Source organism: Artemia sp. Qi Xiang Cuo, chromosome 16, assembly GCF_049724085.1.
Source record: "Artemia sp. Qi Xiang Cuo chromosome 16, ASM4972408v1, whole genome shotgun sequence".
Taxonomy (NCBI): Eukaryota; Metazoa; Arthropoda; class Branchiopoda; order Anostraca; family Artemiidae; genus Artemia; species Artemia sp. Qi Xiang Cuo.
The window spans coordinates 43,410,035-43,433,434 of NC_142809.1; the positions used below are offsets into that span (position 1 = coordinate 43,410,035).

General features: G+C 37.3%; 1 protein-coding gene across 1 annotated transcript in view; it reads right to left on the reverse strand.

Annotated features, from left to right (window-relative positions):
* Positions 1-23,400, reverse strand: part of Mcm3 (minichromosome maintenance 3) — a 79,180-nt gene that overhangs the window by 24,103 nt on the left and 31,677 nt on the right. Inside the window, exon 5 of the mRNA XM_089101990.1 lies at positions 7,475-7,630. Coding sequence (XP_088958116.1) covers positions 7,475-7,630 — 156 coding nt within the window. The remainder of the gene's footprint in view (positions 1-7,474; positions 7,631-23,400) is intronic.

Here is a 23,400-nt window from a genome sequence, read left to right on the forward strand (position 1 = left end):
TAAGAATTGAATAATATCAATAGTTATTGCTAAAGTAATCTATTACAACCTAATACCAATGAACATTTAATTAATTGTCTATTACAATCTAAAATTACAATCTATAACTGAAAAAAAAGTATCTCATTTAATAATAAATAAGAAGTGAATAATTTCAAGATGTCGTTATAAAGTAATTACTGATCTAATAAAAAAACTGAAATAATAAAGCATTTGCTAATAAATGCTAAAATAACATTCTATTACTGAAAAAAGGAGCTCGTGGTAGACAAAACAAAAAGTGTAGAAGTTCAAGAGGGCATTCGAAAGGAAGGAAGGGGCTAATAATACCACTACAATATGAATGCATTGCCTCATAAATGCTAAACTAACAATTTATTAATGAAAAAAAGGAGCTCATGGTAGACGCAATAAGAATTGTGGAAGTTCAAGAGGGCATTCGAAAGGAAGGACGGAGCTAATAATACCACTGCAATATGAACGCATTTGCTTATAAATGCTAAACTAACAATCTATGACTGAAAAAAGGAGCTCGTGGTAGACAAAACAAAAAGTGTAGAAGTTCAAGAGGGCATTCGAAAGGAAGGAAGGGGCTAATAATACCACTACAATATGAATGCATTGCCTCATAAATGCTAAACTAAGAATTTATTACTGAAAAAAGGAGCTCATGGTAGACGAAACAAGAAATGTAGAATTTCAAGAAGGCGTTCGAAAGGAAGGAAGGAGCTAATAATACCACTGCAATATGAATGCATTGGCTCATAAATTCTAAAATAAAAATATATTACTGAAAAAAAAAGGAGCTCATGGTAGACGCAATAAGAAGTGTAGAAGTTTCAAGAAGGCATTCGAAAGGAAGGAAGGGGCTAATAATACCACTGCAATATGAATGCATTGGCTCATAAATTATGAACGCATATTCTTTTTCTGAAAAAAAGGAGCTAGGTGTAGACGAAACTAGAAATTAATTAGTTCAAGATGGAATTCGAAAGTAAGGAATTCGATCAAAAAAACACTGAACAGTTAATTATTTGGCTCATAAAGTATAAAATAACATTTATGACTGAAAAAAAAGTAGCTCAGTGTAAACGCAATAAGATATGTATAATGTATAGTTTGCATTCTAAATGACGTATGTATCGAATAATACCAATTCAATATGAATGAAGTTGATCATAAATGATAAAATAATATTCTCTTACTGAAAATATTATCTAATCTTAGACGCAACAAGAAATGTAGAAGTTAAAGATGGCGTTCGAAAGGAAGGAAGGAGCTAATAATACCACTACAATATGAATGCATTGCCTCATAAATGATAAACTAAAAATATATTACTGAAAAAAAAAGGAGCTAATGGTAGACGCAAAAAAAAGTGTAGAAGTTCAAGTTGGAATTAGAAAGGAAGGAAGGGTCTAATAATACCACTTAACTGTGAATGCATTGTATATTAAATGCTAAACTAACAATCTATTACTGAAAAAAGGAGCTCATGGTAGACGCAACAAGAAATGTAGAAGTTAAAGATGGCGTTCGAAAGGAAGGAAGGAGCTAATAATACCATTGCAATATGAATGCATTGCATCATAGATGCTAAACTAACAATTTATTACTGAAAGGCAGGAGCTCATGGTAAACGCAATAAGAAATGTAGAAGTTCAAGATGGCATTCGAAAGGAAGGAAGGAGCTAATAATACCACTGCAATATGAATGCATTGCCTCATAAATGCTAAACTAACAATTTATTACTGAAAGAAAGGAGCTCATGGTAAACGCAATAAGAAATGTAGAAGTTCAAGATGGCATTCGAAAGGAAGGAAGGGGCTAATAATACCACTGCAATATGAATGCATTGCCTCATAAATGCTAAACTAACAATTTATTACTGAAAGAAAGGAGCTCATTGTAGAAGCACTAAGAATTGTAGAATTTCAAGTTGGCATTCGAAAGGAAGGAAGGAGCTAATAATACCACTGCAATGTGAATGCATTGGCTTATAAATGCTAAACTAAAAATCTATTACTGAAAAATAGGAGCTCATGGTAGACGCAATAAGAAATGTAGAAGTTAAAGATGGCGTTCGAAAGGAAGGAAGGAGCTAACAATACCATTGCAATATGAATGCATTGCTTCATAAATGCTAAACTAACAATTTATTACTGAAAGAAAGGAGCTCATTGTAGACGAAATAAGAAATGTAGAATTTAAAGAAGGCATTCGAAAGGAAGGAAGGGGCTAAAAATACCAATGCAATGTGAATGCATTGCCTCATAAATGATAAAATAACAATTTATTACTGAAAGAAAGGAGCTCATTGTAAACGCAATAAGAAATATTGAAGTTCAAGGTGGCGTTCGAAAGGAGGGAAGGGGCTAAAAAATACCACAGCAATATGAATGCATTGCATCATAAATGCTAAACTAACACTCTATTACTGAACAAAGGAGCTCATGGTAGACACAACAAGAAATGTAGAAGTTCAAGATGACGTTCGAAAGGAAGGAAGGAGCTAATAAAACCAATGCAATATGAATGCATTTCCACATAAATGCTAAACTAATAATCTATTACTAAAGGAAGGGAGCTCATGGTAGACGCAATAAGAAATGTAGAAGTTAAAGATGGCGTTCGAAAGGAAGGAAGGAGCTAACAATACCACTGCAATATGAATGCATTGGCTCATAGATGCTAAACTAACAATTTGTTACCGAAAGAAAGGAGCTCATGGTAGACGCAATAAGAAATGTAGAAGTTCAAGATGGCGTTCGAAAGGAAGGAAGGAGCTAATAATACAACTGCAATATGAATGCATTGGCTCATAAATGCTAAACTAATAATCTATTACTGAAAGAACGGAGCTCATGGTAGACGCAATAAGAAATATTGAAGTTCAAGGTGGCGTTCGAAAGGAGGGAAGGGGCTAAAAAATACCACTGCAATATGAATGCATTGCATCATAAATGCTAAATTAACAATCTATTACTGAAAAAAGGAGCTCATGGTAGACGCAACAAGAAATGTAGAAGTTCAAGATGGCGTTCGAAAGGAAGGAAGGAGCTAATAATACCACTGCAATATGAATGCATTGGCTCATAAATGCTAAACTAATAATTTATTACTGAAAGAAAGGAGCTCATGGTAGACGCAATAAGAAATGTAGAAGTTTCAAGATGGCGTTCGAAAGGAAGGAAGGAGCTAATAATACCACTGCAATATGAATGCATTGGCTCATAAATTCTAAACTAATAATCTTTTACTGAAAAAAAGGAGCTCATGGTAGACGCAATAAGAAATGTAGAAGTTCAAGATGGCGTTCGAAAGGAAGGAAGGAGCTAATAATACCACTGCAATATGAATGCATTGGCACATAAATGCTAAACTAATAATCTATTACTGAACTAAAGGAGCTCATGGTAGACGCAATAAGAAATGTAGAAGTTCAAGATGGCGTTCGAAAGGAAGGACGGAGCTAATAATACCACTGCAATATGAATGCATTGCCTCATAAATGCTAAACTAATAATCTATTACTGAAAAAAAGGAGCTCGTGGTAGACGCAATAAGAAATGTAGAATTTCAAGATGGCGTTCGACATGAAGGAAGGGGCTAATAATACAATTGAACTATGAATGCATTGCTTAATAGATGCTAAATTACCAATATTTTACTGAAATAAAGGAGCTCGATGTAAACGAAATAATAATTGTAGAATTTCAAGAAGGCATTCGTAAGGACGGAAGGGGCTAATAATACCACTGCAATATGAATGCATTGGCTTATAAATGCTAAACTAACAATCTATTACTGAAAAAAAGGAATTCATGGTAGACGCAATAAGAAATGTAGAAGTTCAAGATGGCGTTCGAAAGGAAGGAAGGAGCTAATAATACCACTGCAATATGAATGCATTGGCTAATAAATGCTAAACTAACAATCTATTACTGAAAAAAAGGAGCTCATGGTAGACGCAATAAGAAATGTAGAAGTTCAAGATGGCGTTCGAAAGGAAGGAAGGAGCTAATAATACCACTACAATATGAATGCATTGGCTCATAAATGCTAAACTAACAATCTATTACTGAAAAAAAGGAGCTCATGGTAGACGCAATAAGAAATGTAGAAGTTAAAGATGGCGTTCGAAAGGAAGGAAGGAGCTAATAATACCACTGCAATATGAACGCATTGCCTAATAAATGCTAAACTAACAATTTATTACTGAAAGAAAGGAGCTCATGGTAGACGCAATAAGAAATGTAGAATTTAAAGATGGCGTTCGAAAGGAAGGAAGGGGCTAACAATACCATTGAACTATGAATTCATTGCTTCATAAATGCTAAATTAACAATTTATTACTGAAAGAAAGGAGCTCGTGGTAGACGAAATAAGAAATGTAGAATTTAAAGAAGGCATTCGAAAGGACGGAAGGAGCTAATAATACCACTACAATGTGAAAGCATTGGCTAATAAATGCTAAACTAACAATCTATTACTGAAAGAAAGGAGCTCATTGTAGACGCACTAAGAAATGTAGAAGTTAAAGATGGCGTTCAAAAGGAGGGAAGGAGCTAATAATACCACTGCAATATGAATGCATTGCTTCATAAATACTAAACTAACAATTTATTACTGAAAGAAAAGAGCTCATGGTAGACGCAATAATAAATGTAGAAGTTCAAGATGGCGTTCAAAAGGAAGGAAGGAGCTAATAATACCACTACAATATGAATGCATTGCCTCATAAATGCTAAACTAACAATTTATTACTGAAAGAAAGGAGCTCATGCTAGCCGCAATAAGAAATATAAAAGTTCAACATGACGCTCGAAAGGAAGGAAGGAGCTAATAATACCACTGCAATATGAACGCATTGCTTAATAAATGCTAAACTAACAATTTATTACTGAAAGAAAGGAGCTCATGGTAGACGCAATAAGAAATGTAGAAGTTAAAGAAGGCGTTCAAAAGGAAGGAAGGGGATAATAATACCACTGCAATATGAACGCATTGCCTAATACATGCTGAACTAACACTCTATTACTTAAAGTCAAGAGGTCATTGTAGACGAAATAAAAAATGTAGTAGTTCAAGAAGGCATTCAACAAGATGGACGGGGATCATAATACCAATGCAATATGAATGCATTGGCTAATAAATGATGAACTAACAATTTATTACTGAAAGAAATGAGCTCAGTCTAGACGCACTAAGAAATATAGAAGTTCAAGATGACGTTCTAAAAGAAGGAAGGGGCTAATAATACCACTGCAATATGAATGCATTGGTTCATAAATGCTGAACTAATAATTTATTACTGAAAGAAAGGAGCTCATGGTAGACTCAAAAAGAAATGTAGAAGTTCAAGAAGGCATTCGAAAAGAAGGAAGGAGCTAATAATACCACTGCAATATGAATGCATTGCCTCATAAATGCTAAACTAACAATTTATTACTGAAAGAAAGGAGCTCATGGTAGACGCAATAAGAAATGTAGAAGTTCAAGATGGCGTTCGAAATGAAGGAAGGAGCTAATAATACCACTGCAATATGAATGCATTGCCTCATAAATGTCAAACTAACAATCGATTACTAAAAGAAAGGAGCTCATGGTAGTCGTAATAAGAAATGTAGAAGTTCAAGATGGCGTTCGAAGGGAAGGAAGGAGCTATTAGTACCACTGCAATATGAATGCATTGCCTCATAAGCGCTAAACTAACAATCTATTACTGAAAGAAAGGAGCTCATGGTAGACACAATAAGAAATGTAGAAGTTGAAGATATCGTTTGAAAGGAAGGAAGGAGCTAATAAAACCACTGCAATATGAATGTATCTCCCCAAAGTCTTATGAATTAATGTCTCTCCTTAATATAAACTACCAATTTGTCATTGAAAGAAAAAGGTTGTGACTTACTCGCAATAAAAATAAAGGAACTCATTATAGCTTGTGGATACCTAACGAGAGACGCGATGAGAAAGGTAGAAACTCAAGATAGCTTTCAAAAGGAAGGAAGGAGCTAGTAATACCATTACAATATGAACGTATCCCCTCAAAATTCTTACACATTAATTTATCTCTTCACAATAAACTAACAATTTATCACTGAGAGAAAGGAGGTCGCGATGCACTTGCAATAAAAAACAAAGAATTCATAATGGCTCCAACAGTGTAAAGTATTTTCTCATAAATTATATTATGACAATTTTATTATTGAAAAATGGAGGTCATCATGACCCAGCCTTGACAATATGCCCAGAGCCTTGCAGCATAAATCTATTTCCTTCTATACACTAAACTAACAATTTTATCGTTGAAAGAAAGTAACTCATGATAACCTTTGAAGAAAGGAAAGCGTGATAGTTTTTGCAATATAAGTGTATCTTTCGTAAATACTGTTACTGAAAAAAACGCAGCTCCTTATAGACTTGACGTCACCCCAAAGATGATACATACTTAAAGAAGAATGGATACCGCAAAATTTATGTATCGAAACAGCTTTTACTATTCTGGTTTCATGTCTCTCTTATTTAAAGAAAATTATCAAATATATCGTAATTATATAAAAAGTGAAATTAAAGGACTTTTTTGAAAACAATAGAACCTCGTCTATACCACATCTGAAAACACAATTACATGCTAGTACTAACATATAACCAGATATACCAATATTTTGCCTGAATGCAGGTACAAACACAGGGGAGGGGTTAGTACAAGTATATACTTGTACTAAGCCTCCCCCCCCCCCTCTCTCAAAATAAGAATGCAAGCACCCATGCCTGATCGAATATCCAAATTCAAGGTAGACTACAGAGGTTTTTGAGTTCGTTATCAACAGTAAAACAGCTTTACTAAGAGACTGGAAATTCAAACGTTTTGTTAAAAAAACAGCAGCACCATCTTCTCATTATACGATGTCAAAGATTTATTTTCTCTGAAACAGAAACAATTTCAAGGGAGTGGGGTGAATTAAAGCGCCATCAATTAAGTATTAACTGGCATATTCCAAAATCACTATATAAAATAAAAGGATCGATCTTACGTTTTTTAACAATAGGCTAGAAAACAGAGGAAAATCCTATAACAGATCTACATTCATTGGTCCCACTAAAAGACATATTATATATTCCGCAGGAGATAGGGAAGCTAGCCTTAATTTGGACAGCAATATATCAGTACCTTTATATCAAATACTACCATAAAGAAATCATATTATCAAGTTATACTACTCCTACTACTACAGTCAAGTAAACGCAGTACCAAGTCGCCTCAGGCCAACAAAACACTTCCTATTTTTCCATCTAATTTCAGAACTTGATTCTCAGTTCCTTTCCCACGAAGTTCCTGTTTCCTTATAATCCTATACGATGAGCCTTCCCCATCTATTCGAGTCCAACTTGCTTTTCTTTTGGGCCCATACTGATTGCCAAAAATTACATTAACTAGCTAGAAGAAAGGAGAAAATTTGGAGGACATACTGTTTTGATCTTGTAGCACCGTGAAGAAGCGGATCATATTTTTCGTAAATTGGCGTGTCATCTTCCTGGTTGTCTGGTGACTCAAGATTGCCAGTAGATAGTAAATCGACAGTACTGGACATTGGCAACACTGCTCCTTCAGGCTCATTGTGAGATCTAAAATGAATATGGTATTTGTTCACGTGAGGTTATAAGTAAAAAAACAAAAGGAGACAAAAAAAGGACTAAGAAAAAAAAAAACGACCAGAAGAAATGCAGAAATTTTTTACTTCTGTTGGCACCTCCCAAGGCATAGGTCCACGTGGAAGGGTTATGTACCTAATTAGCAATATTTTAACCTTGCTGATCTGTCAGCACACGCATCCTTAGCCTTTCCGCAAAAAAAAAAAAAAAAAAATCAAATTAACTTAAAGGGCTAAATTTGGCTTTTCCTCATTGATGTTTTTTTTTTTTAATCAACTTCATATTTTCTGAAAACCTCGAAAGTTCGACGATCTATAAAAGTAATGTACAGCCAACAGGCAAAAGCATTTGATGTCAGACACTGGTTCTTAAATAGCGGGGATAAGTGGAAGGACCATTACAGTTAGTAGTTACGGAATAAAAGAAAACAGAAAACAAAAGGACTGGTGAGAATAACTGGGGCTTGACTACTGTTCTACAACAGAATTAATATTGAAGTGCACACAGTAAATGAGCGTGCTTTAAATCCGTTCCAGAAAAAAACATGGCGTTACAGATTACAGAATAAAAGTGAGCCATTCTCTTCAAAATAGAGGATGACTGACAAAGAGATGAGATGCCCAGCTTCTTGTGATAGAAAGAGTGCTTCCATTATCGATAAATTATAGAGGATTCCCAGGCAAGAAAATTGATCTTCCCGAAAACACGAAAATCAAAGCCCCGAAATTAAAGGTTTTCGTAACAATCCATATTTTTTTTTTTTTTTTTTTTTTTTTTTTTTTTTAGCGGAATAACATGCTTTCTTTCTTTGTTGGCGGCTCGATATTTAGTAAATCATTCAGATTTCGTTTTAAATTTAACCATTATATTTGAACATGAGGAATATTTGACGAGACAGACGGATTAAAACATTGTTTTAAATTTCCACAAAAGCATTACAATGGTTTTTATTATGTTTTCTATGTGTATATGAGTATTCCGGGCTAAAAGGAACATTTCAGTCAAATTGTCTATCTGCTGTACAAACTGCAAATTTCTGTTGCGTCTGTAACTGTAAAAAAAAGACCTGTGCCTCACGAAATTTTACAGCAACTGTGACCCACGGGGCATGGCTGTAGAGTAACAGAAGGGATAATCCCGATCGAATTGGGATCAAACACTCGAAAGCGGCAGTAATAGGCCTAGTTACGTATTCCTATCAAATTGAAAATTGAGTTTGAGAAGCGTGAGTTTGAGATCGGATAGATCAGTCTTATGGATGCATATGATAATAATTCAGTCGTTCCCTCATATACAAAAGTCCCATCGAACACATAGTTGTACTTGTTGGCCAAGTTTTGTTGAACGAATTTTACCAGCGAACCTAGTAATTGGACTTCTGATATTAGATGTTGATGCTTTCCCCTGCCCCTTCCAGAGAGAGTAAATCGGGACCAGCTCATAAGACAACCAATTACGAGCTTAGCTCATACTTTCCGCCGAGTTTGAAATGGATCCCACAATCCTTTGGTATAAGTCACTATTGTTGATGCTCCCCTCTCCCAGAGTCAGTTTATCAGGTGCAAACCATGAAAAAGACCAATTGCAAGCTTGTCTCATTTTCGACCAGGTTCAAATTTAATCCGATACTTCTTCTGGGTATTGGTGTTTATGGCAAAAATATAGGAATCACGCCTTCTTCTCCTTTGCAAAAGATTCTGTCAGTGATTGGAGGACTCCGCCAATACACTTATTTTCGTTTTTTCCATATTATGCTACGACGTCTACGACGTCATGACAGCTTGTGAATTGTGTGCCCTTTGGGCACTAATATCATTACATTTCCATTTTTTCAAGAATATTCTAGTCTTTGTACATTCTCATGGTTCCAAAATTATTTTCTTGTGTAATATGTTTATTCTGCACATATTTTATATGGACAGCTTGATTATTTCTTGCTTGTATCAGCGTAAACGAAAACATGAATACTGATATCAATACTGATTGATATTGATATCAATATCAGTGCTGAATAATAATAATATCAATACTTCATGTTGAATCAAGTTCAATATAATCTATTTTCTTTTACTGAATTTGCAGCTAATACAGTAAAAAGAAAAGAAATTATTCAAAATTAGAACTTTGGTGTAATATTGCGCAAGACCCAAAGGCCTGAGCAGCCAACCGCTGTGGACCTAGCCAGAAGGCGAAAAAAAAATCTAGAAAAGCTGGCGTTTTGTTAGCGGAAAAGCTGGGAAAGTCAGGTGTTCCCTTTGTTTTTCATAATATGATTTTCCTTCTTTCTGTGTCCGTTGCTATCTTTCTATCTCCTGAATAGAGTACTAAACCATTGAAGCGAGAAAATAGACTTTGCAATAGAATTTCGAAACCTTGGGTATTACTGCAGGCTATAACAATTTCAAAAATTATCACATAAAAAACCCCACTGAAAATGACATCATCTGTAAGCTAATTGCGAGGACGTAAGGTCTGAGTGGAGCTAGCAGAAGGATGCAACGCAAGCTCACGAAATGATCTCTTTAATAGACAAAGAGCCGTGTCTGCAATCCTCTTAGGCTCAATTAACCAGCACAGCGTAGGCTCCATTAATTAGCACAGCTTTAACTACACAGGGAAAAACCTAACAGATACTTTATTGGGTGCAAAATGTTCCCTATTCTTACTAAAATTTTGGAGTTCAGGTCTAGATTAATTTTTAATTAAAAAAACAATGAAGCGCACATTAAATACGTAAAATAATTTTTAGCAGCGAAAACTATCTAATAAGAATTATTAATGCAAGTGGCCATGTACAAAAATTACAGGGGCAATTGGTCTAAGAGTGGGAACATCGCTGTTTCACTTTCTTGAAAATCGGCGCTTGAGCTTCAAAACTAATCGATTTGGGTAGTCTGTTGGATACCTTCCTTTGTAAAGACTTCGAGCAAAATCAAAATTTGTGATCAGGGGATGATTTTGTGCAGTACAATATACACTTTCCAGATCTAGATCATCAAAGACGACACCTCGTTCCATTATACGCTTAAGTGTATTATTCAAACTATGCCAAAAGAGTTCCCTCTTTCTTTCTGAAAGCGTTTGGATTCCATAGTTGTTTCTTGAATTGGAAATAGAACCCGACTCAGGATGCTCAGCAATTAGAAACCCGACGTTTCCAAAGCCATAGAAATCTTTGAAATCGAGAGTGCAGCCTAAATTCCGAAGTTTTCTGTAGATTACAACGTCCAGCGGCAATAAAACATCTACTTCCGCCTTACCCCATTGCAAAAAATTGGCTTCTTCCTTCCTAAAGTCTATATCCCTTAGTTTTTTTATGAGTATCTTTTGTTGATCAGTTTTTCTAAAACCTTCAACCCAACTACCGGAAGGCGATGGAAAGACTACACGTTCGGGAAAGACAAAGTCATATTTCTTTTTGAAGAGAGATGATGAAAGGTGTTCAATCTGAACAGTTCTTCTTCTAAACTTGTTCCTTCTGAATTTTTCTGAAGCGTTACTTGTCCGAGGATCTTTTACATAAGCACTTCTTGCTCTCTTGCTAGACGTTGATTCGGTCATTTCTATTTTTTGGTCCATCTGTTACATACAACTCATGAGGTCTTTTTTCACTTACTCTACGGCGGCATGTATCTTCACTTGTGTCTAACCGCGAGGGTGACATTTCTAGTACATCTTGATAATACATCTGTGATATCGTTTTAGTTTTTCAATTGGTGAACTTTAATTAAACTGGGTACCATGTGCGGAGAAGCTGACATGTATATACCGTTAATGACGTCACTAATTCTTTACTTTTATGACGCTATATATTTTTCGCTATGACGTCATATTTTCTTTTATTTTAGATTTATCTGGCTTAATAGTAAAAACACATTTTTTTACACAAATGAGTAAAGTACCCTACGAAAAATCATCATTGCCTGGGTTGGATGTTCTAAAAAAAAAATAAAAAAAAAAAAACGAAAGAAAAAGTTAAAATGTTTTCCAATGTTGAAGAGCAAAAAAAAAAGCTTGAGAGTAAGGCTATCTTTTTGCCCACTTCCTTCGTTAAATATTAGAATACAATTAGGCTTTTTTTTTAAACATAGAAATTTCAAAGAAAAATACAAGATTTGAATCCTGAATATGAAACAACTCGGTTGGTTGATGTACCATGACGGTCCTCACGGGCGCATCTTAAGTGAAATTTAATTTAAACTCCTTCAATGTGCAATTTTTCAAACAGCATCATATATTGCAAGCCAATAAAATTCCTGAAGTTTCTTTAAAAATATTTAGCAAAAGGAAAAACATGTATTTTGCTAAGAATTGAAAAAGCACGAAAATTTTCGAAAAAATTCTGTATTCTTTTCGCGATCAGCCTTTGGATTCACTATGCTAATTCTCAGAGAACACGCATATGATTGATTAAATTAACTAAAATTCAGCAAAAGCAGGCATGGGAGGATCATCATACGCTGAATCGACATCACACATCGTTTCACGTTTAAAAATTCAAATCATTATTTTGCTTCAAATCTTCAGTTTTATATATTTGATTCATTTTTTTGCTATGACTAAATTTGCTAATTTGCCATGGTTCCCTCTTTACTTGGATGAAGCCACAGCTACGACCATGGTAGTACAAGCAAAAGAGCCCATTACGACGATTCTTCAGCTAACAATGAGTCGGTTTACCGGGATTGTTTTTTCACCACCCTCCACGTACTTTGCTTACTATGACCATCAGCTTGGACCTTCGGGCTTCACACGCGTGTTACCATGAAGTCAAGTTTTCAGGTTTTTTTTTTTAACATAGATAAATAGAAGAAGAGTAAAAAAAACTAGGACAATTTTATATTGCAAATAATGCAAATAATAACGCATAGCCATCTGTTTGATAAATGATGGTTCATATGCAAATTGGAACAACTCTATAAAACCCTAACAGCCAAGAAAGTAGAAAAACAGAAGTTTTATTTGAAAGAAAATTAACACAATTCTAGTGACCCCTTTTAAGAGCCATTTTGGGAAAATTTGGCAGTTCGAAAAAAATTCAAGAGAATAATTTTAGTCACAGAATCAAAATAAAATAAAAACTGGTCTACGAATACTTTGAGGGTACCAAGGAACGGATGAAATCAAATATAAGAAGTATTTGTCGTGATCATCTCTGGCTTCATGAAAAGAACGAATACATCGTTTTAAATTAAACAATCACGGCTGCTCCCTTAATGGCAACCTGGTAAAGAATGAACCCTAGCCCACAGTATCCAAAAATTTTTTGAAAAAAAAACAGCTGCAGAGGAAAATCACTGACAGAGAATTATAGTCCCCTAGCCCTTTTAATGTCAATGAATCTAGACTGGAAAGGATGACTTTTATAATTTAGTTTTGGAAAAGTCATTCGCAAATCCAAAAATTCTGTTTTTTTTTTGTTTTTGTGAATCTGCTTTTTTTTCTTTTTTTGTGCGTGACTTAAGTAGCTATATTCAACGCAGGTACTCTGAATTAGTAAAGAGTGACGTGGCTCTAATGTATTATATCTTTATTTTTTTCTATTTACGACTCTTTATTATCTATAACAAATGGTCGTAAAATTATGGTAGAGGAACTTATCAACAACAATGTAGATGATATATTTCTCTTTTTAAGAGCTAAAACCGATCGGAAGACACATCTCCTCAGAGCCATACCCCCCCCCCCTTGGGTATCCACATGTTTCCATGAGACACTGGATCAAAATTGAGAATATTTGTTAAAATAAAAACTGTCAAGCCAGCCACAACAGTACATAATCTGGATTGGATAAAAATGTCATTTAGCAGTAGGTCCTAAATGATATTAGTGACGTTAAAATATGAATATAAAAATACGTGAAAACCCGGCTTGGGCTCACAAAAAGCTCAAAAATGTCACTAAGGGAGACCATGCCAAGTCCTGTCATTTGTGATTAATCAAATGCAGCGCAATAGCGCTGCCTAAGTAAAGAACGATGTTGGCACAATGTATTTCTTATTTATTTATTTTTTGGTTGGTTTTAGACCAGGGCACTTCATATCGAAGGAGTTGTCGTAGAAACTTCGAAAAAAATTCATTCGATCGGTAATTGGAAGGCCTAGTGCCCTTTTTAATAGCCAAAAGTGATTGGAAGGCAACTAACACCCCTTCGACGCCCACCATTTTCTCCAAACACATTCAATCAAAATTTTGAGATAGCCATTTTGTTCAACGTAGTTGAAATATCTGGAAATTATGTCTTTGAGGAGGACATCCCCCCCCCCCAGGGCCGTCAGGGCAAGGGTTGTAAGTTATACCCTGGGGCATAACTTACAAGGTTTTTTATACCTAAGGTTTACTACTAAGGTTTTTTATAGAAAGCATTGTTGTAGAAACTTCAAAAAGGGCTCATTCGATTGGAAATCAGAGGACTAGAGCCCTTTTTAAAGTCGAAAGTGATTGGAGGGCAACTAATCCCCCCTCTCACATCCACCATTTCCCTAAACACATCTAATCAAAATTTTGAGATAGACGTTGTGTTCAACGTACTTCAAAGTTCTGGAAATTAAATCTTTGAGGATGACAACCCCTCCCCAGCCCTCAGGGCAAGGCTTGTCAGTTATGCCCTGGGGATATAAGGTTTTTATAGGAAGCATTGCTGTAGAAACTTTAAAACGGGCTCATTTGATTGGAAATTCAAAGGGCTAGTGCCATTTTTATTAGTCGCAAGTGATTGGAGGGCAACTAAACCCCCTCTCAAGCCCGCCATTTCCCCAAACACATCCAATCAAAATTTTTATATAGACATTTTGTTCAACGTGGTTGAAAGTTCTGGAAATTAGGTCTTTGAGGATGATAACCTCCCTCCCCCCAAACCCCTCAGGACAAGGGTTGTAAGTTATGCCCTGAGGGCATATACGGTTTTTATAGAAAGCGCTGTTGTAAAAACTTTAAAAAGGGCTCATTTGATTGGATATTGAAAAGGCTAGTGCCCTTTTTAATAGTCGAAAGTGATTGGAGAGCAACACACCCCTCTCTCACGCCCACCGTTTTCCGAACACATCCAATCAAAATTTTCAGATAGCCATTTTTTCAACGTAGTTGAAAGTTCGGGAGATTAGGTCTTTGAGGATGACACCCACCCCCCATATAGTTTTCAGTATCGCGCCAATGACGCATTAAGTTTTAGATTTTTACAGTGAGAGAAGGAGGTCATACCTAAACTCTTGTTTGTAGTGAATTTTGTTCGTTTCAAGCTTGATTTGCATATTGAATTTAAGCTGCACTCGTTTTAAGATTTATTTATTAATTTACATAAATATCTATGGTATGTTTTTGTGCATTGATTGTTTACTTAATTTCTGTTCGTTTTAAGTTTCATTTATACTTCAATAGGAAAATATTTTTTTCGTCTTAAGCTTGATTTTCGTATTCAATCTAAGCCTTACTCGCTGTAAGATCTATTTATTCATTTATATTATTACTTGTTGTATGTTTTTGCTATGATTATTTATTTAATTTCTGTTCGTTTTGGGTTTCATTTATTCTTTAATAGTAATTTCTGGTCTTTGTGAGTTTGAATTTTAAATGTGTTCTTATATTCTGGTCTTGAGTTTAAAATGGCCTTTACTTTTCTTTGAAAAACTTATTTTTCGGAGTTTTTTTTAATTAATTGAATGTAAAAATTTCAAGTTTTTAAAAATTCCTTATTTCAAAATCAAACTTAAAAAAAAATCAAATGTTCATCAGAGTATCAAAAATAGTATAAAAGTAACAATATCAAGGTGAAAAAAATGGGCTTGCGTCAGCTTTAGAATTTTTATTATGTGATGTTTGAACTATTCTTAACAAACTTGCTGTCTCAAAATTTTATCGGATAGGTTTTGGAAAAGAGGGCGTGGGGGGACTAGATTAAGCTTCGGTTTCTTTTGAATCCTTAAAAGTGAACTATAACTTTTTATTTTCGATCAAATGAGCCGTCTCTGAAGTTTATACGAGTATCCCTTCAATAAGAACCATATATATCCAAAGAGTATAACTTACGACGCCTGTCCCTGGGGGGCTTTGTCGACCCTGGAGTTTTAATATCTGACGGTTGAACTATTTTTAACAAAATAGTCACCTGAAATTTTTATCAGATGGGTTTATCCATCCGATACACCCAATGGCGTGGAGGGCGGGAGGGGCAAGTTGCCCTCCGATCTTTTTTCACTCTGAGAAAATGAACTACAACTTTTAATTTCCATTAAAATGAACCCTCTCTGAAGCTTATACGATCATACCTTCCATAAGAACCATATATGTCCCCAGAGCAATACTCACAATGCCTGCGCCGGCCCTGGGGGGGGGGGGGGTTGTGTCGACACATGAGTTTTTGTTATATGATCTTTGAACTATTTTTAACAAAATAGCTACCTCAAATTTTATCAGATATATTTTGGGGAAAAGTGATTGGGGGGGGCAGTTGCCCTCTGATCACTTTTGACTCTTAAAAAGGGCGCTAGAACTCTCGATTTCCAATCGAATGAGCCCCCTTTGAAGTCTATACGACGACCCCTTCTACATAAAGTGCCTCTGGGAAAAATAAATGGAGTGTGGGGGGAGGCTAGCTGCCCTCCAATCACTTTTGACTCTTAACAAGTGAATTACAACATTCAATTTCCAATCAAATGAGCCCTCTAGGAAGTTTATACAAGCATCCCTTCCATAACAACCATATATGCCCCCAGGGCATAAATTACGCCTACCCCCGGGCCCTGGGGGGCTGTGTTGACACCGGAGTTTTTTGTTATCATAACTTTGAACTATTTTTAACAAAATGTCTATCTCAAAAATTTTATCTAATGCATTTAGGGCATGGAGGAGGGGGGGGGGCTAGTTGCCCTCCGATCTCTTTTGACTATTAAAAAGTGAAAAATAACTTTCAATTTCCAATCAAATGAGCCCTCTCCGAAGTTTATACAAGCATCCCTTCCATAAGAACTATATATGCCCCTAGAGCATTACTCATAACGCCTGCCTCCGGGCCCTGGCGGGTTCTGTCGACACTGGAATTTGTCTTATCTGACCTTTGAACTATTTTTAATGAAATGGCTATTATAAAAATTTTATCGGATGGGCTTGGGGAAAAACGGGTGTGTGTGTGTGGGGGGGGGGGGGCGAGTTGCCTTCAGACATCTTTTGACTCTGAGAAATTGAACTATAACTTTTAATTTCCAATCAAATGAGCCCTCTCTGAAGTTTATACGTACATCCCTTTCATAAGAACCATATACGCCTCCAGTACAACACTTACAACGCCTTCCCCCGGGCCCTGGGGGGCGTTTTTGTTATCTAATTTTTGAACAATTTCCAAAAAACTGGCTATCTCAAAATTTATAGCGGACGGGTTTGGGGAAAAAAGAGCGTGGGGAGGGGCTAGTTTAACTATCTTGACTCTTAAAAAGTGAACTAGAACTTTCAATTTCCAATCAAATGAACACTCTATGCATTTTATACGAGGATCCCTTTCATAAAAACCATACATGCCCTTAGGGCATAACTTAGAACGCCTTATCCTGTGCCCTGGGGGGTTCTATTGTAACCGGATTTTTTCATATCCTACCTTTGCACTATTTTAAACAAAATGTCTACCTCAAAATTTTCACCAGAAGGGTTTTGAAAAAGATGGCGTGGGGGGGGCTAGTTGCCCACGGATATCTTTTGACTATTGAAAAGTGAGCTCGAACTTTCAATATCCAATCAATGAGCCCTCTCTGAAGCTTATACGAGCACCCCCTTCATACGAACAATATATGCCCCAGGGCATAACTTACAACGCCTGCCCCCTGGCCCGGGGGGGGGGAGGTTGTGACGACACCTGAGTTTTGTTATCTGACTTCTGAGCAATTTTTAAATTAATGGCTATCTAAAAAATTTTATTGGATGCATTTGGAGAAAAAGGGGCGTGGGGGGAGGGGGAGAGGCTAGTTGCCCTCCAATCTCTGTTGACTCGAAAAAACTGAACTAGAACTTTCAATTTCCAATCAAATGAGCCATCTCTGATTTTTTTACGAGCATCCCTTCAATAAGAACCATATATCCCCCCAGGGCATAACTTACAACACCTACCCTCAGGCCCTGAGGGGCTATACTGACCCTTGAGTTTTCGTTATATGGTCTTTGAACTATTTAAAAAAAAAGTTATCTTAAAGTTCTTATCGGATGGGTTTGAGGAAAAAAGGGCGTGGGGGAGGGAGGGGGGGGGAGGTGTGGGCTAAGTGCCCTGCAATCTCTTTTGACTCTTAAAAAGTTAACTAGAACTTTCAATTTCCAATCAAATGAGCTCTCTTTGAAGTTAATACGAACATCCCATCCATAAGACCGATATATGCCCCCAGGGCATAACTTACAACGCCTGCCCCCGGGCCATGGGGGGTTGTGTCGACACCGGGATTTTTGTTACATGATTTTTGAACTATTTTTAACAAAATAGCTATCTTAAAATTTGTATTGGATGCATTTGGGAAAAAAGGATTTGGGGGGGGGGGAGGAGGCTGGTTACCCTCCAATATCTTTTGACGCTTAAAAAGTAAACTAAAACTTTCAATTTCCAATCAAGTGAACCCTCTCTGAAGTTTATACGAGCATTCCTTCCATAAGAACAATATATGTCCCAGGGCATAACTTATAACCCTTGCCCCTGAAGACTGTGGGGGGAGTGTCCTGCTCAAACATTTAATTTCCAGAACCTTCAACAACGCTGAACAAAATGGCTCTATCAAAATTTTGATTGGATGTGTTTGGGGAAATGGTGGGCGTGGAAGGGTTGTCAGTTGCCTTAGAATCGCTTTCGACTATTAAAAAGGGAACTAGCCATTTAAATTTCCAATCGAATGAGCCCTTTCTGAAGTTTCTACGACAACGTTGTCCATACAAAACCTTGTATGCCTTAATAAAATGGCTATCTCAAAATTTTGATTGGATGTGTTTGGGGAAAGGTGGGCGTGAGAGAGGGAACAGTTGCCCTACAATCGCTTTCGACAATTAAAAATGGCTCTAGCTCTTTTTATTTCCAACAAAATGAGCCCTTCTTGATGTTCCTATTACAAAACCTTCTATAAAGGCCTTATATGCCCCCAGGGCATAATTAACAAACCTTGTCCTTAGGGCTGTGGGGGAGTGTTCTCCTCAAAAACATATTTTCTATGTGGAAATCAACCACGCTGAACAAAATGGCTATCTCAAAATTTTGAGTGGATGTGATTGGGGGAATGATGGGCGTGGGGGGGATAGTTGCCCTCCAACCACTTTCGACTATTAAAAAGGGCACTGGCGTGGTTCGATCCCTGGCGTGGCCAGTTATTTGGTTTGGAACGCGGGTCAGTGGTGTGACTCTGTAAGCTTAGCCAGAGTCGACCCACCTCTAAATGGGTACGTGGAGAAATATGGGGAAGGTAGACAGGAAGGGTGTTCGAAAGCACAGGATGGCTGGCCCGCAGCTCCCCATAGGCTGAAGGGCCAAGAAACGGAGATCAGCACCGCCGGTTTGGACCTTAAGGATCTAGTGCCGTCATGTTTTAAAAAGGGCACTAGCCCTTTGAATTTCCAATCGAATGAGTCTTTTTTGAAGTTTCTACGACAACATCTTCTATAAAAACCTCATACCCAGGGCATAACTTAAAACCCTTGCCCTGAGGGTTGTGGGGAGTGTCCTCCTCAAAAACAAATTTTTTTCTGGAAATCAACTACGCTGAACAAAATGGCTATCTGAAAATTTGATTGGATGTGTTTGGGGTAATGATGGGCGTGGGGGGCTAGTTGCCCTCCAATCACTTTCGACTATTAAAAAGGGCACTAGAACTCTCGTTTTCCAATCAAAAAAGCCCCATTTGAAGTTTATACGACTACCCCTTCCATATGAAGTGCCTCTGGGAAAAAAATAATAATAAATAAATAATAAAACAATGGAGCCGTATGGCCTTTACTATAGGCAACGCTATAGCGTTGAATCTGATTTTATTAATCAAAATAAATTTCCATTTGCTTTTTTCACTGTCATTCGTGCCACCCTGTTTTGGTGAAAAAGGGGGATTGTAATTTCACTAGTGGATAGGGCCTTTAGAATTTGTTCCCAGGAACAACTAGATGGATCAGGACACAATCTATGTAGCTCTCCCTGGCAACAGGATCTGGCAGACTGTTGAATTCCACAGGTTACGGCCTTGGGTTAATGGGGTGATGATTTCAAGCCATGAAGGGTCCCATCTGCGATCATGTCTCCGGAACCCGCCAATCGGCTTGAGGTCAGATTTGACGGTGTTGAGCCAAGTTTTGGCTTGTCATCCATGTCGTTTTCTCCAATCAGGTACTGGTTTGCAGCGTAGGTTTTGACTTGTAAAACTTTCGGCTGGTCTTCGGTAAACATGGCCGAACCAGGACAAACAGTAGCGTCGAATGACAGTTGGGATGTTGTACTTCTGGTCGCCTCATTGGCGGATGATCGTATTTGGTATTCGGTCGCTGAAAAGTGGCCCCAGTATGCTCCTCAGGCATCTGTGTTCAAAAGTGTTGAAAGCGTGTGCCTCGGCGACTTTTAAAGGCCATGTCTCGCAGCCGTAGAGTATGACTGATCGAACTAGGGTATCGTAAATACAGATTTTTGTTTTCCGGTAGATTTCCTTCCTTTTCCTTAGCGGCTTCCACAGCTGTGCAAAGACAGCAGAAGCTGATGCAATGCGACCTTGAATTTCTTCACTACACCTGCCGTTGATGTCAATATACGATACGAGGTACTTGAATTTATTGACAACTCCAATCAGCCTTTGTTCAAGGGTTATAAGTTATAACCTCCTGAGACCTGACCATAGAAATACTTTTCTGATTATGTTCATTTCTTTGTACTTGACTTAAAAAAAATCATTTTGACCATTGATCAACTGAAAAAAAAATTTGACCCCCCCACCCACCCTCGGGAGGATGTCCACAGGTGTGGACATTGGGTCCCTATCGAGCTAAGAGTATATTAAAAATATGTTTCGTCTATTAAAAGAGATATGTCAAAACGTTGAAAACAAAACATTACTCTTCATAAAATTTCTTGAAGCAGTTGTTGTCTCGTGTCAAGCAGAGAATGATTTTACACTGCAAGCACATCCGTCTTGACCTTTTGCAGCATCCAGGCCTTCTGCATCGGGCTGCAATCACCAAGTCACAAAATTCTGGTAGATGCAGTGCAGCTCTGGCATATGGTGGAGGGATTGGCCTCTTTTTCTCACTCAAAACACGGTGTTGAGTTTCACCCAATGGCTCTTCGTTGCTATTTTCTTGAACTCGTGAATCCGAGCTTCCAGAATTAAGCAAAAACTCGGCCACGTTGAAACGAAAATCAATGAGCTGTTTGAGGTCACCAGAAACTTCTGGGCCATGGCCCTTCAGCTCATGAAACACATTTGATAGTGCAGTATCCACAAAATGATGAAACACACACACAGTCCATTTTTTAGTACCCGTCTCAAATTGGTAATAGCTAACCATGTAGTCCACAAGATCTACCGCATCCATGTAGGTGTAGTAGTTGGAGACAACTCGTGGACATTTGACCTGCACGTAAGACCCCTGGCGCTTGTCATACCGTTTGACCTCTGTCTCCTCTTCTATACCTTTGCAGTTTGAAGACAGCAGAACCACTTTGTTATCATACCACTGGGTCACGGCTACTTTTCTATCTGAGCGCACAGACATGACAGTGGTTCCTCTACCCTTTCTTGTCATTTCTGTTTCGGTAAAAAGTTTTGGGCCGTTGGCTCCCAAACGGTTCTTCATGATAGTTCCGTTCGCATTTATTTTTGTTTCAGCCAGCATGTCGAGGAGCTTAACAGACGAGAAGAATCGTTCAAAATTGAGGTATGTACCTTCTGGTAGGGTCTCAGACAAGCGCAGTACGATCCCAGCTGACAAGCCATGAGCTACCAGCTGTTCTCCCAGGGTGGTGGCTCCCTGGTAGATTTGGAAGTCAAGTATCAGCCCTGAGGAGCTGGCAAGGACAAAATTCTTTAATCCAACCGGATTGGGCTTGTTAGGTAAATGGTGTTTGAGATTTGACAGACCCTGAAAAAGTATCAAAAAGTCGTCAATTTAACAGTTCCTGTCCCGTGACACCTGTAGGCAGATATTCCTGAAGTTGTCAAGGATCGGCTGCACCTTTCACAACCTATTTTTGGTTTTTTTTTTCGTATGAGATTTATGAATCAACAACAAACTTCAGGTTTGACCGGATTGTGAAGAATCTATCTCGAGCCATCTTTTGCGACATTGCATTTTTACTGAGTGTCCCAGATCAGTACATGTGGAACCGAAGAAACTTAAGGGTCCTCCTCAGGCTGACAATGCCGGCAAAAATTTGCTGCTTGTCTGGAATTATATTCAAGGTTTTGTGGTGAATCAGCTGATAGTTGTAGTTCATGCAAAAAGCTATACGTTCGAAGAAGCTCTCCGGGTAATATTGCAAAAAGAATTGTTCTGTACTCCAATTGTCGTGTTCCTGGAAATGAGCGAGGCCCATGTCCGGGCCATGATGATTATCGAACTGCCGAGACTTCCTCCATGACAAGGTTGCTGTTACTTTGTCAGCCTTCAAGCGTTTTGCACGGGTTGCTAAGGGTACGTCATCATCAGATTCTTCATTTTCAACATCTGGAAGAACAGCATAACTGCTTGATGACGGAATGGCTGCAACAGCTGATTCAACATCACAGTCTGAAGACGACAAGGAGTGGTTTTTTATCCATTCCTCATCATCATCTAAATCAGAGAGGTCCAGGTCACTCTCATCGAGCATTCCAAGGGAAACTACAATAAAGGAACAGGTTCAGTAAGCTTGAAACTAATAGCTAGATAGATAGATACATAGATAGAGATTGGAAAAAGAACTATCACAAACCCTAGTGGACAAAATTTGAATTTATTAGTAAAAAAAAATAAAATAACAAAATAATAAAATAGCAACACATAGTTACCACTGTAACGAAAACACGACAGTTAACAGTCAGAAAACACAAAATACAAAAGTCATAAATATAGGTCATAACTATAAAATATTTTTATGGTCATAAAATAAAAAGATAAAAAGTTTAACAAATAAAATAACCAAATATTCAACAATGAAAAAATAATATATACAAAATAGTTTAATTTTTAGCAGACTTACGGGTTGTGATTTTGGTTGATTTTTTTTGCAAAAAATGCAATAAAAGTTTTTTATAACGTAAGGAAGAAAAGGGTATGGGAGACAGAATGGGGGAGGGTAGGGACACTTTACGGGGGTGGCGATTTCTTATGGGTGAGTGGCGGCTAGGTTGTTGCCAGTTTAGTAAATAAAACAATCATTGGCTTCTGCTATCCCCATTAGAATCAAGATTTGAACTACAAAAAATCAACCCTAGCTTTTTACTCGATTGGAACCGCCTGTTCACAGACGTGGACATGGAGGTTTTCCAAGTTCCAAAAGATGGCACTTATCAAACTAACTGCTTTTGAAACTATCTAAGCACTGTCAAAAATCAAGAGACTACACCTGATTTTTCTCAGAACTCGTTCTCGCCACTTTCTTTTTTTTTCTTTTTTCTTACATTTGCTTTTTTTCATCTCCTTATTTTAGCCTTTTCTATCTTGTAAAAACACTACTAAAAGTCGCAGAACCTTTATGAAAAAAATCGTAGATGGCTTTCCAGGTCCAAAAAGCACGTTGAAACAACGAAATCTTTGCTAGATGGCGAGGCCTT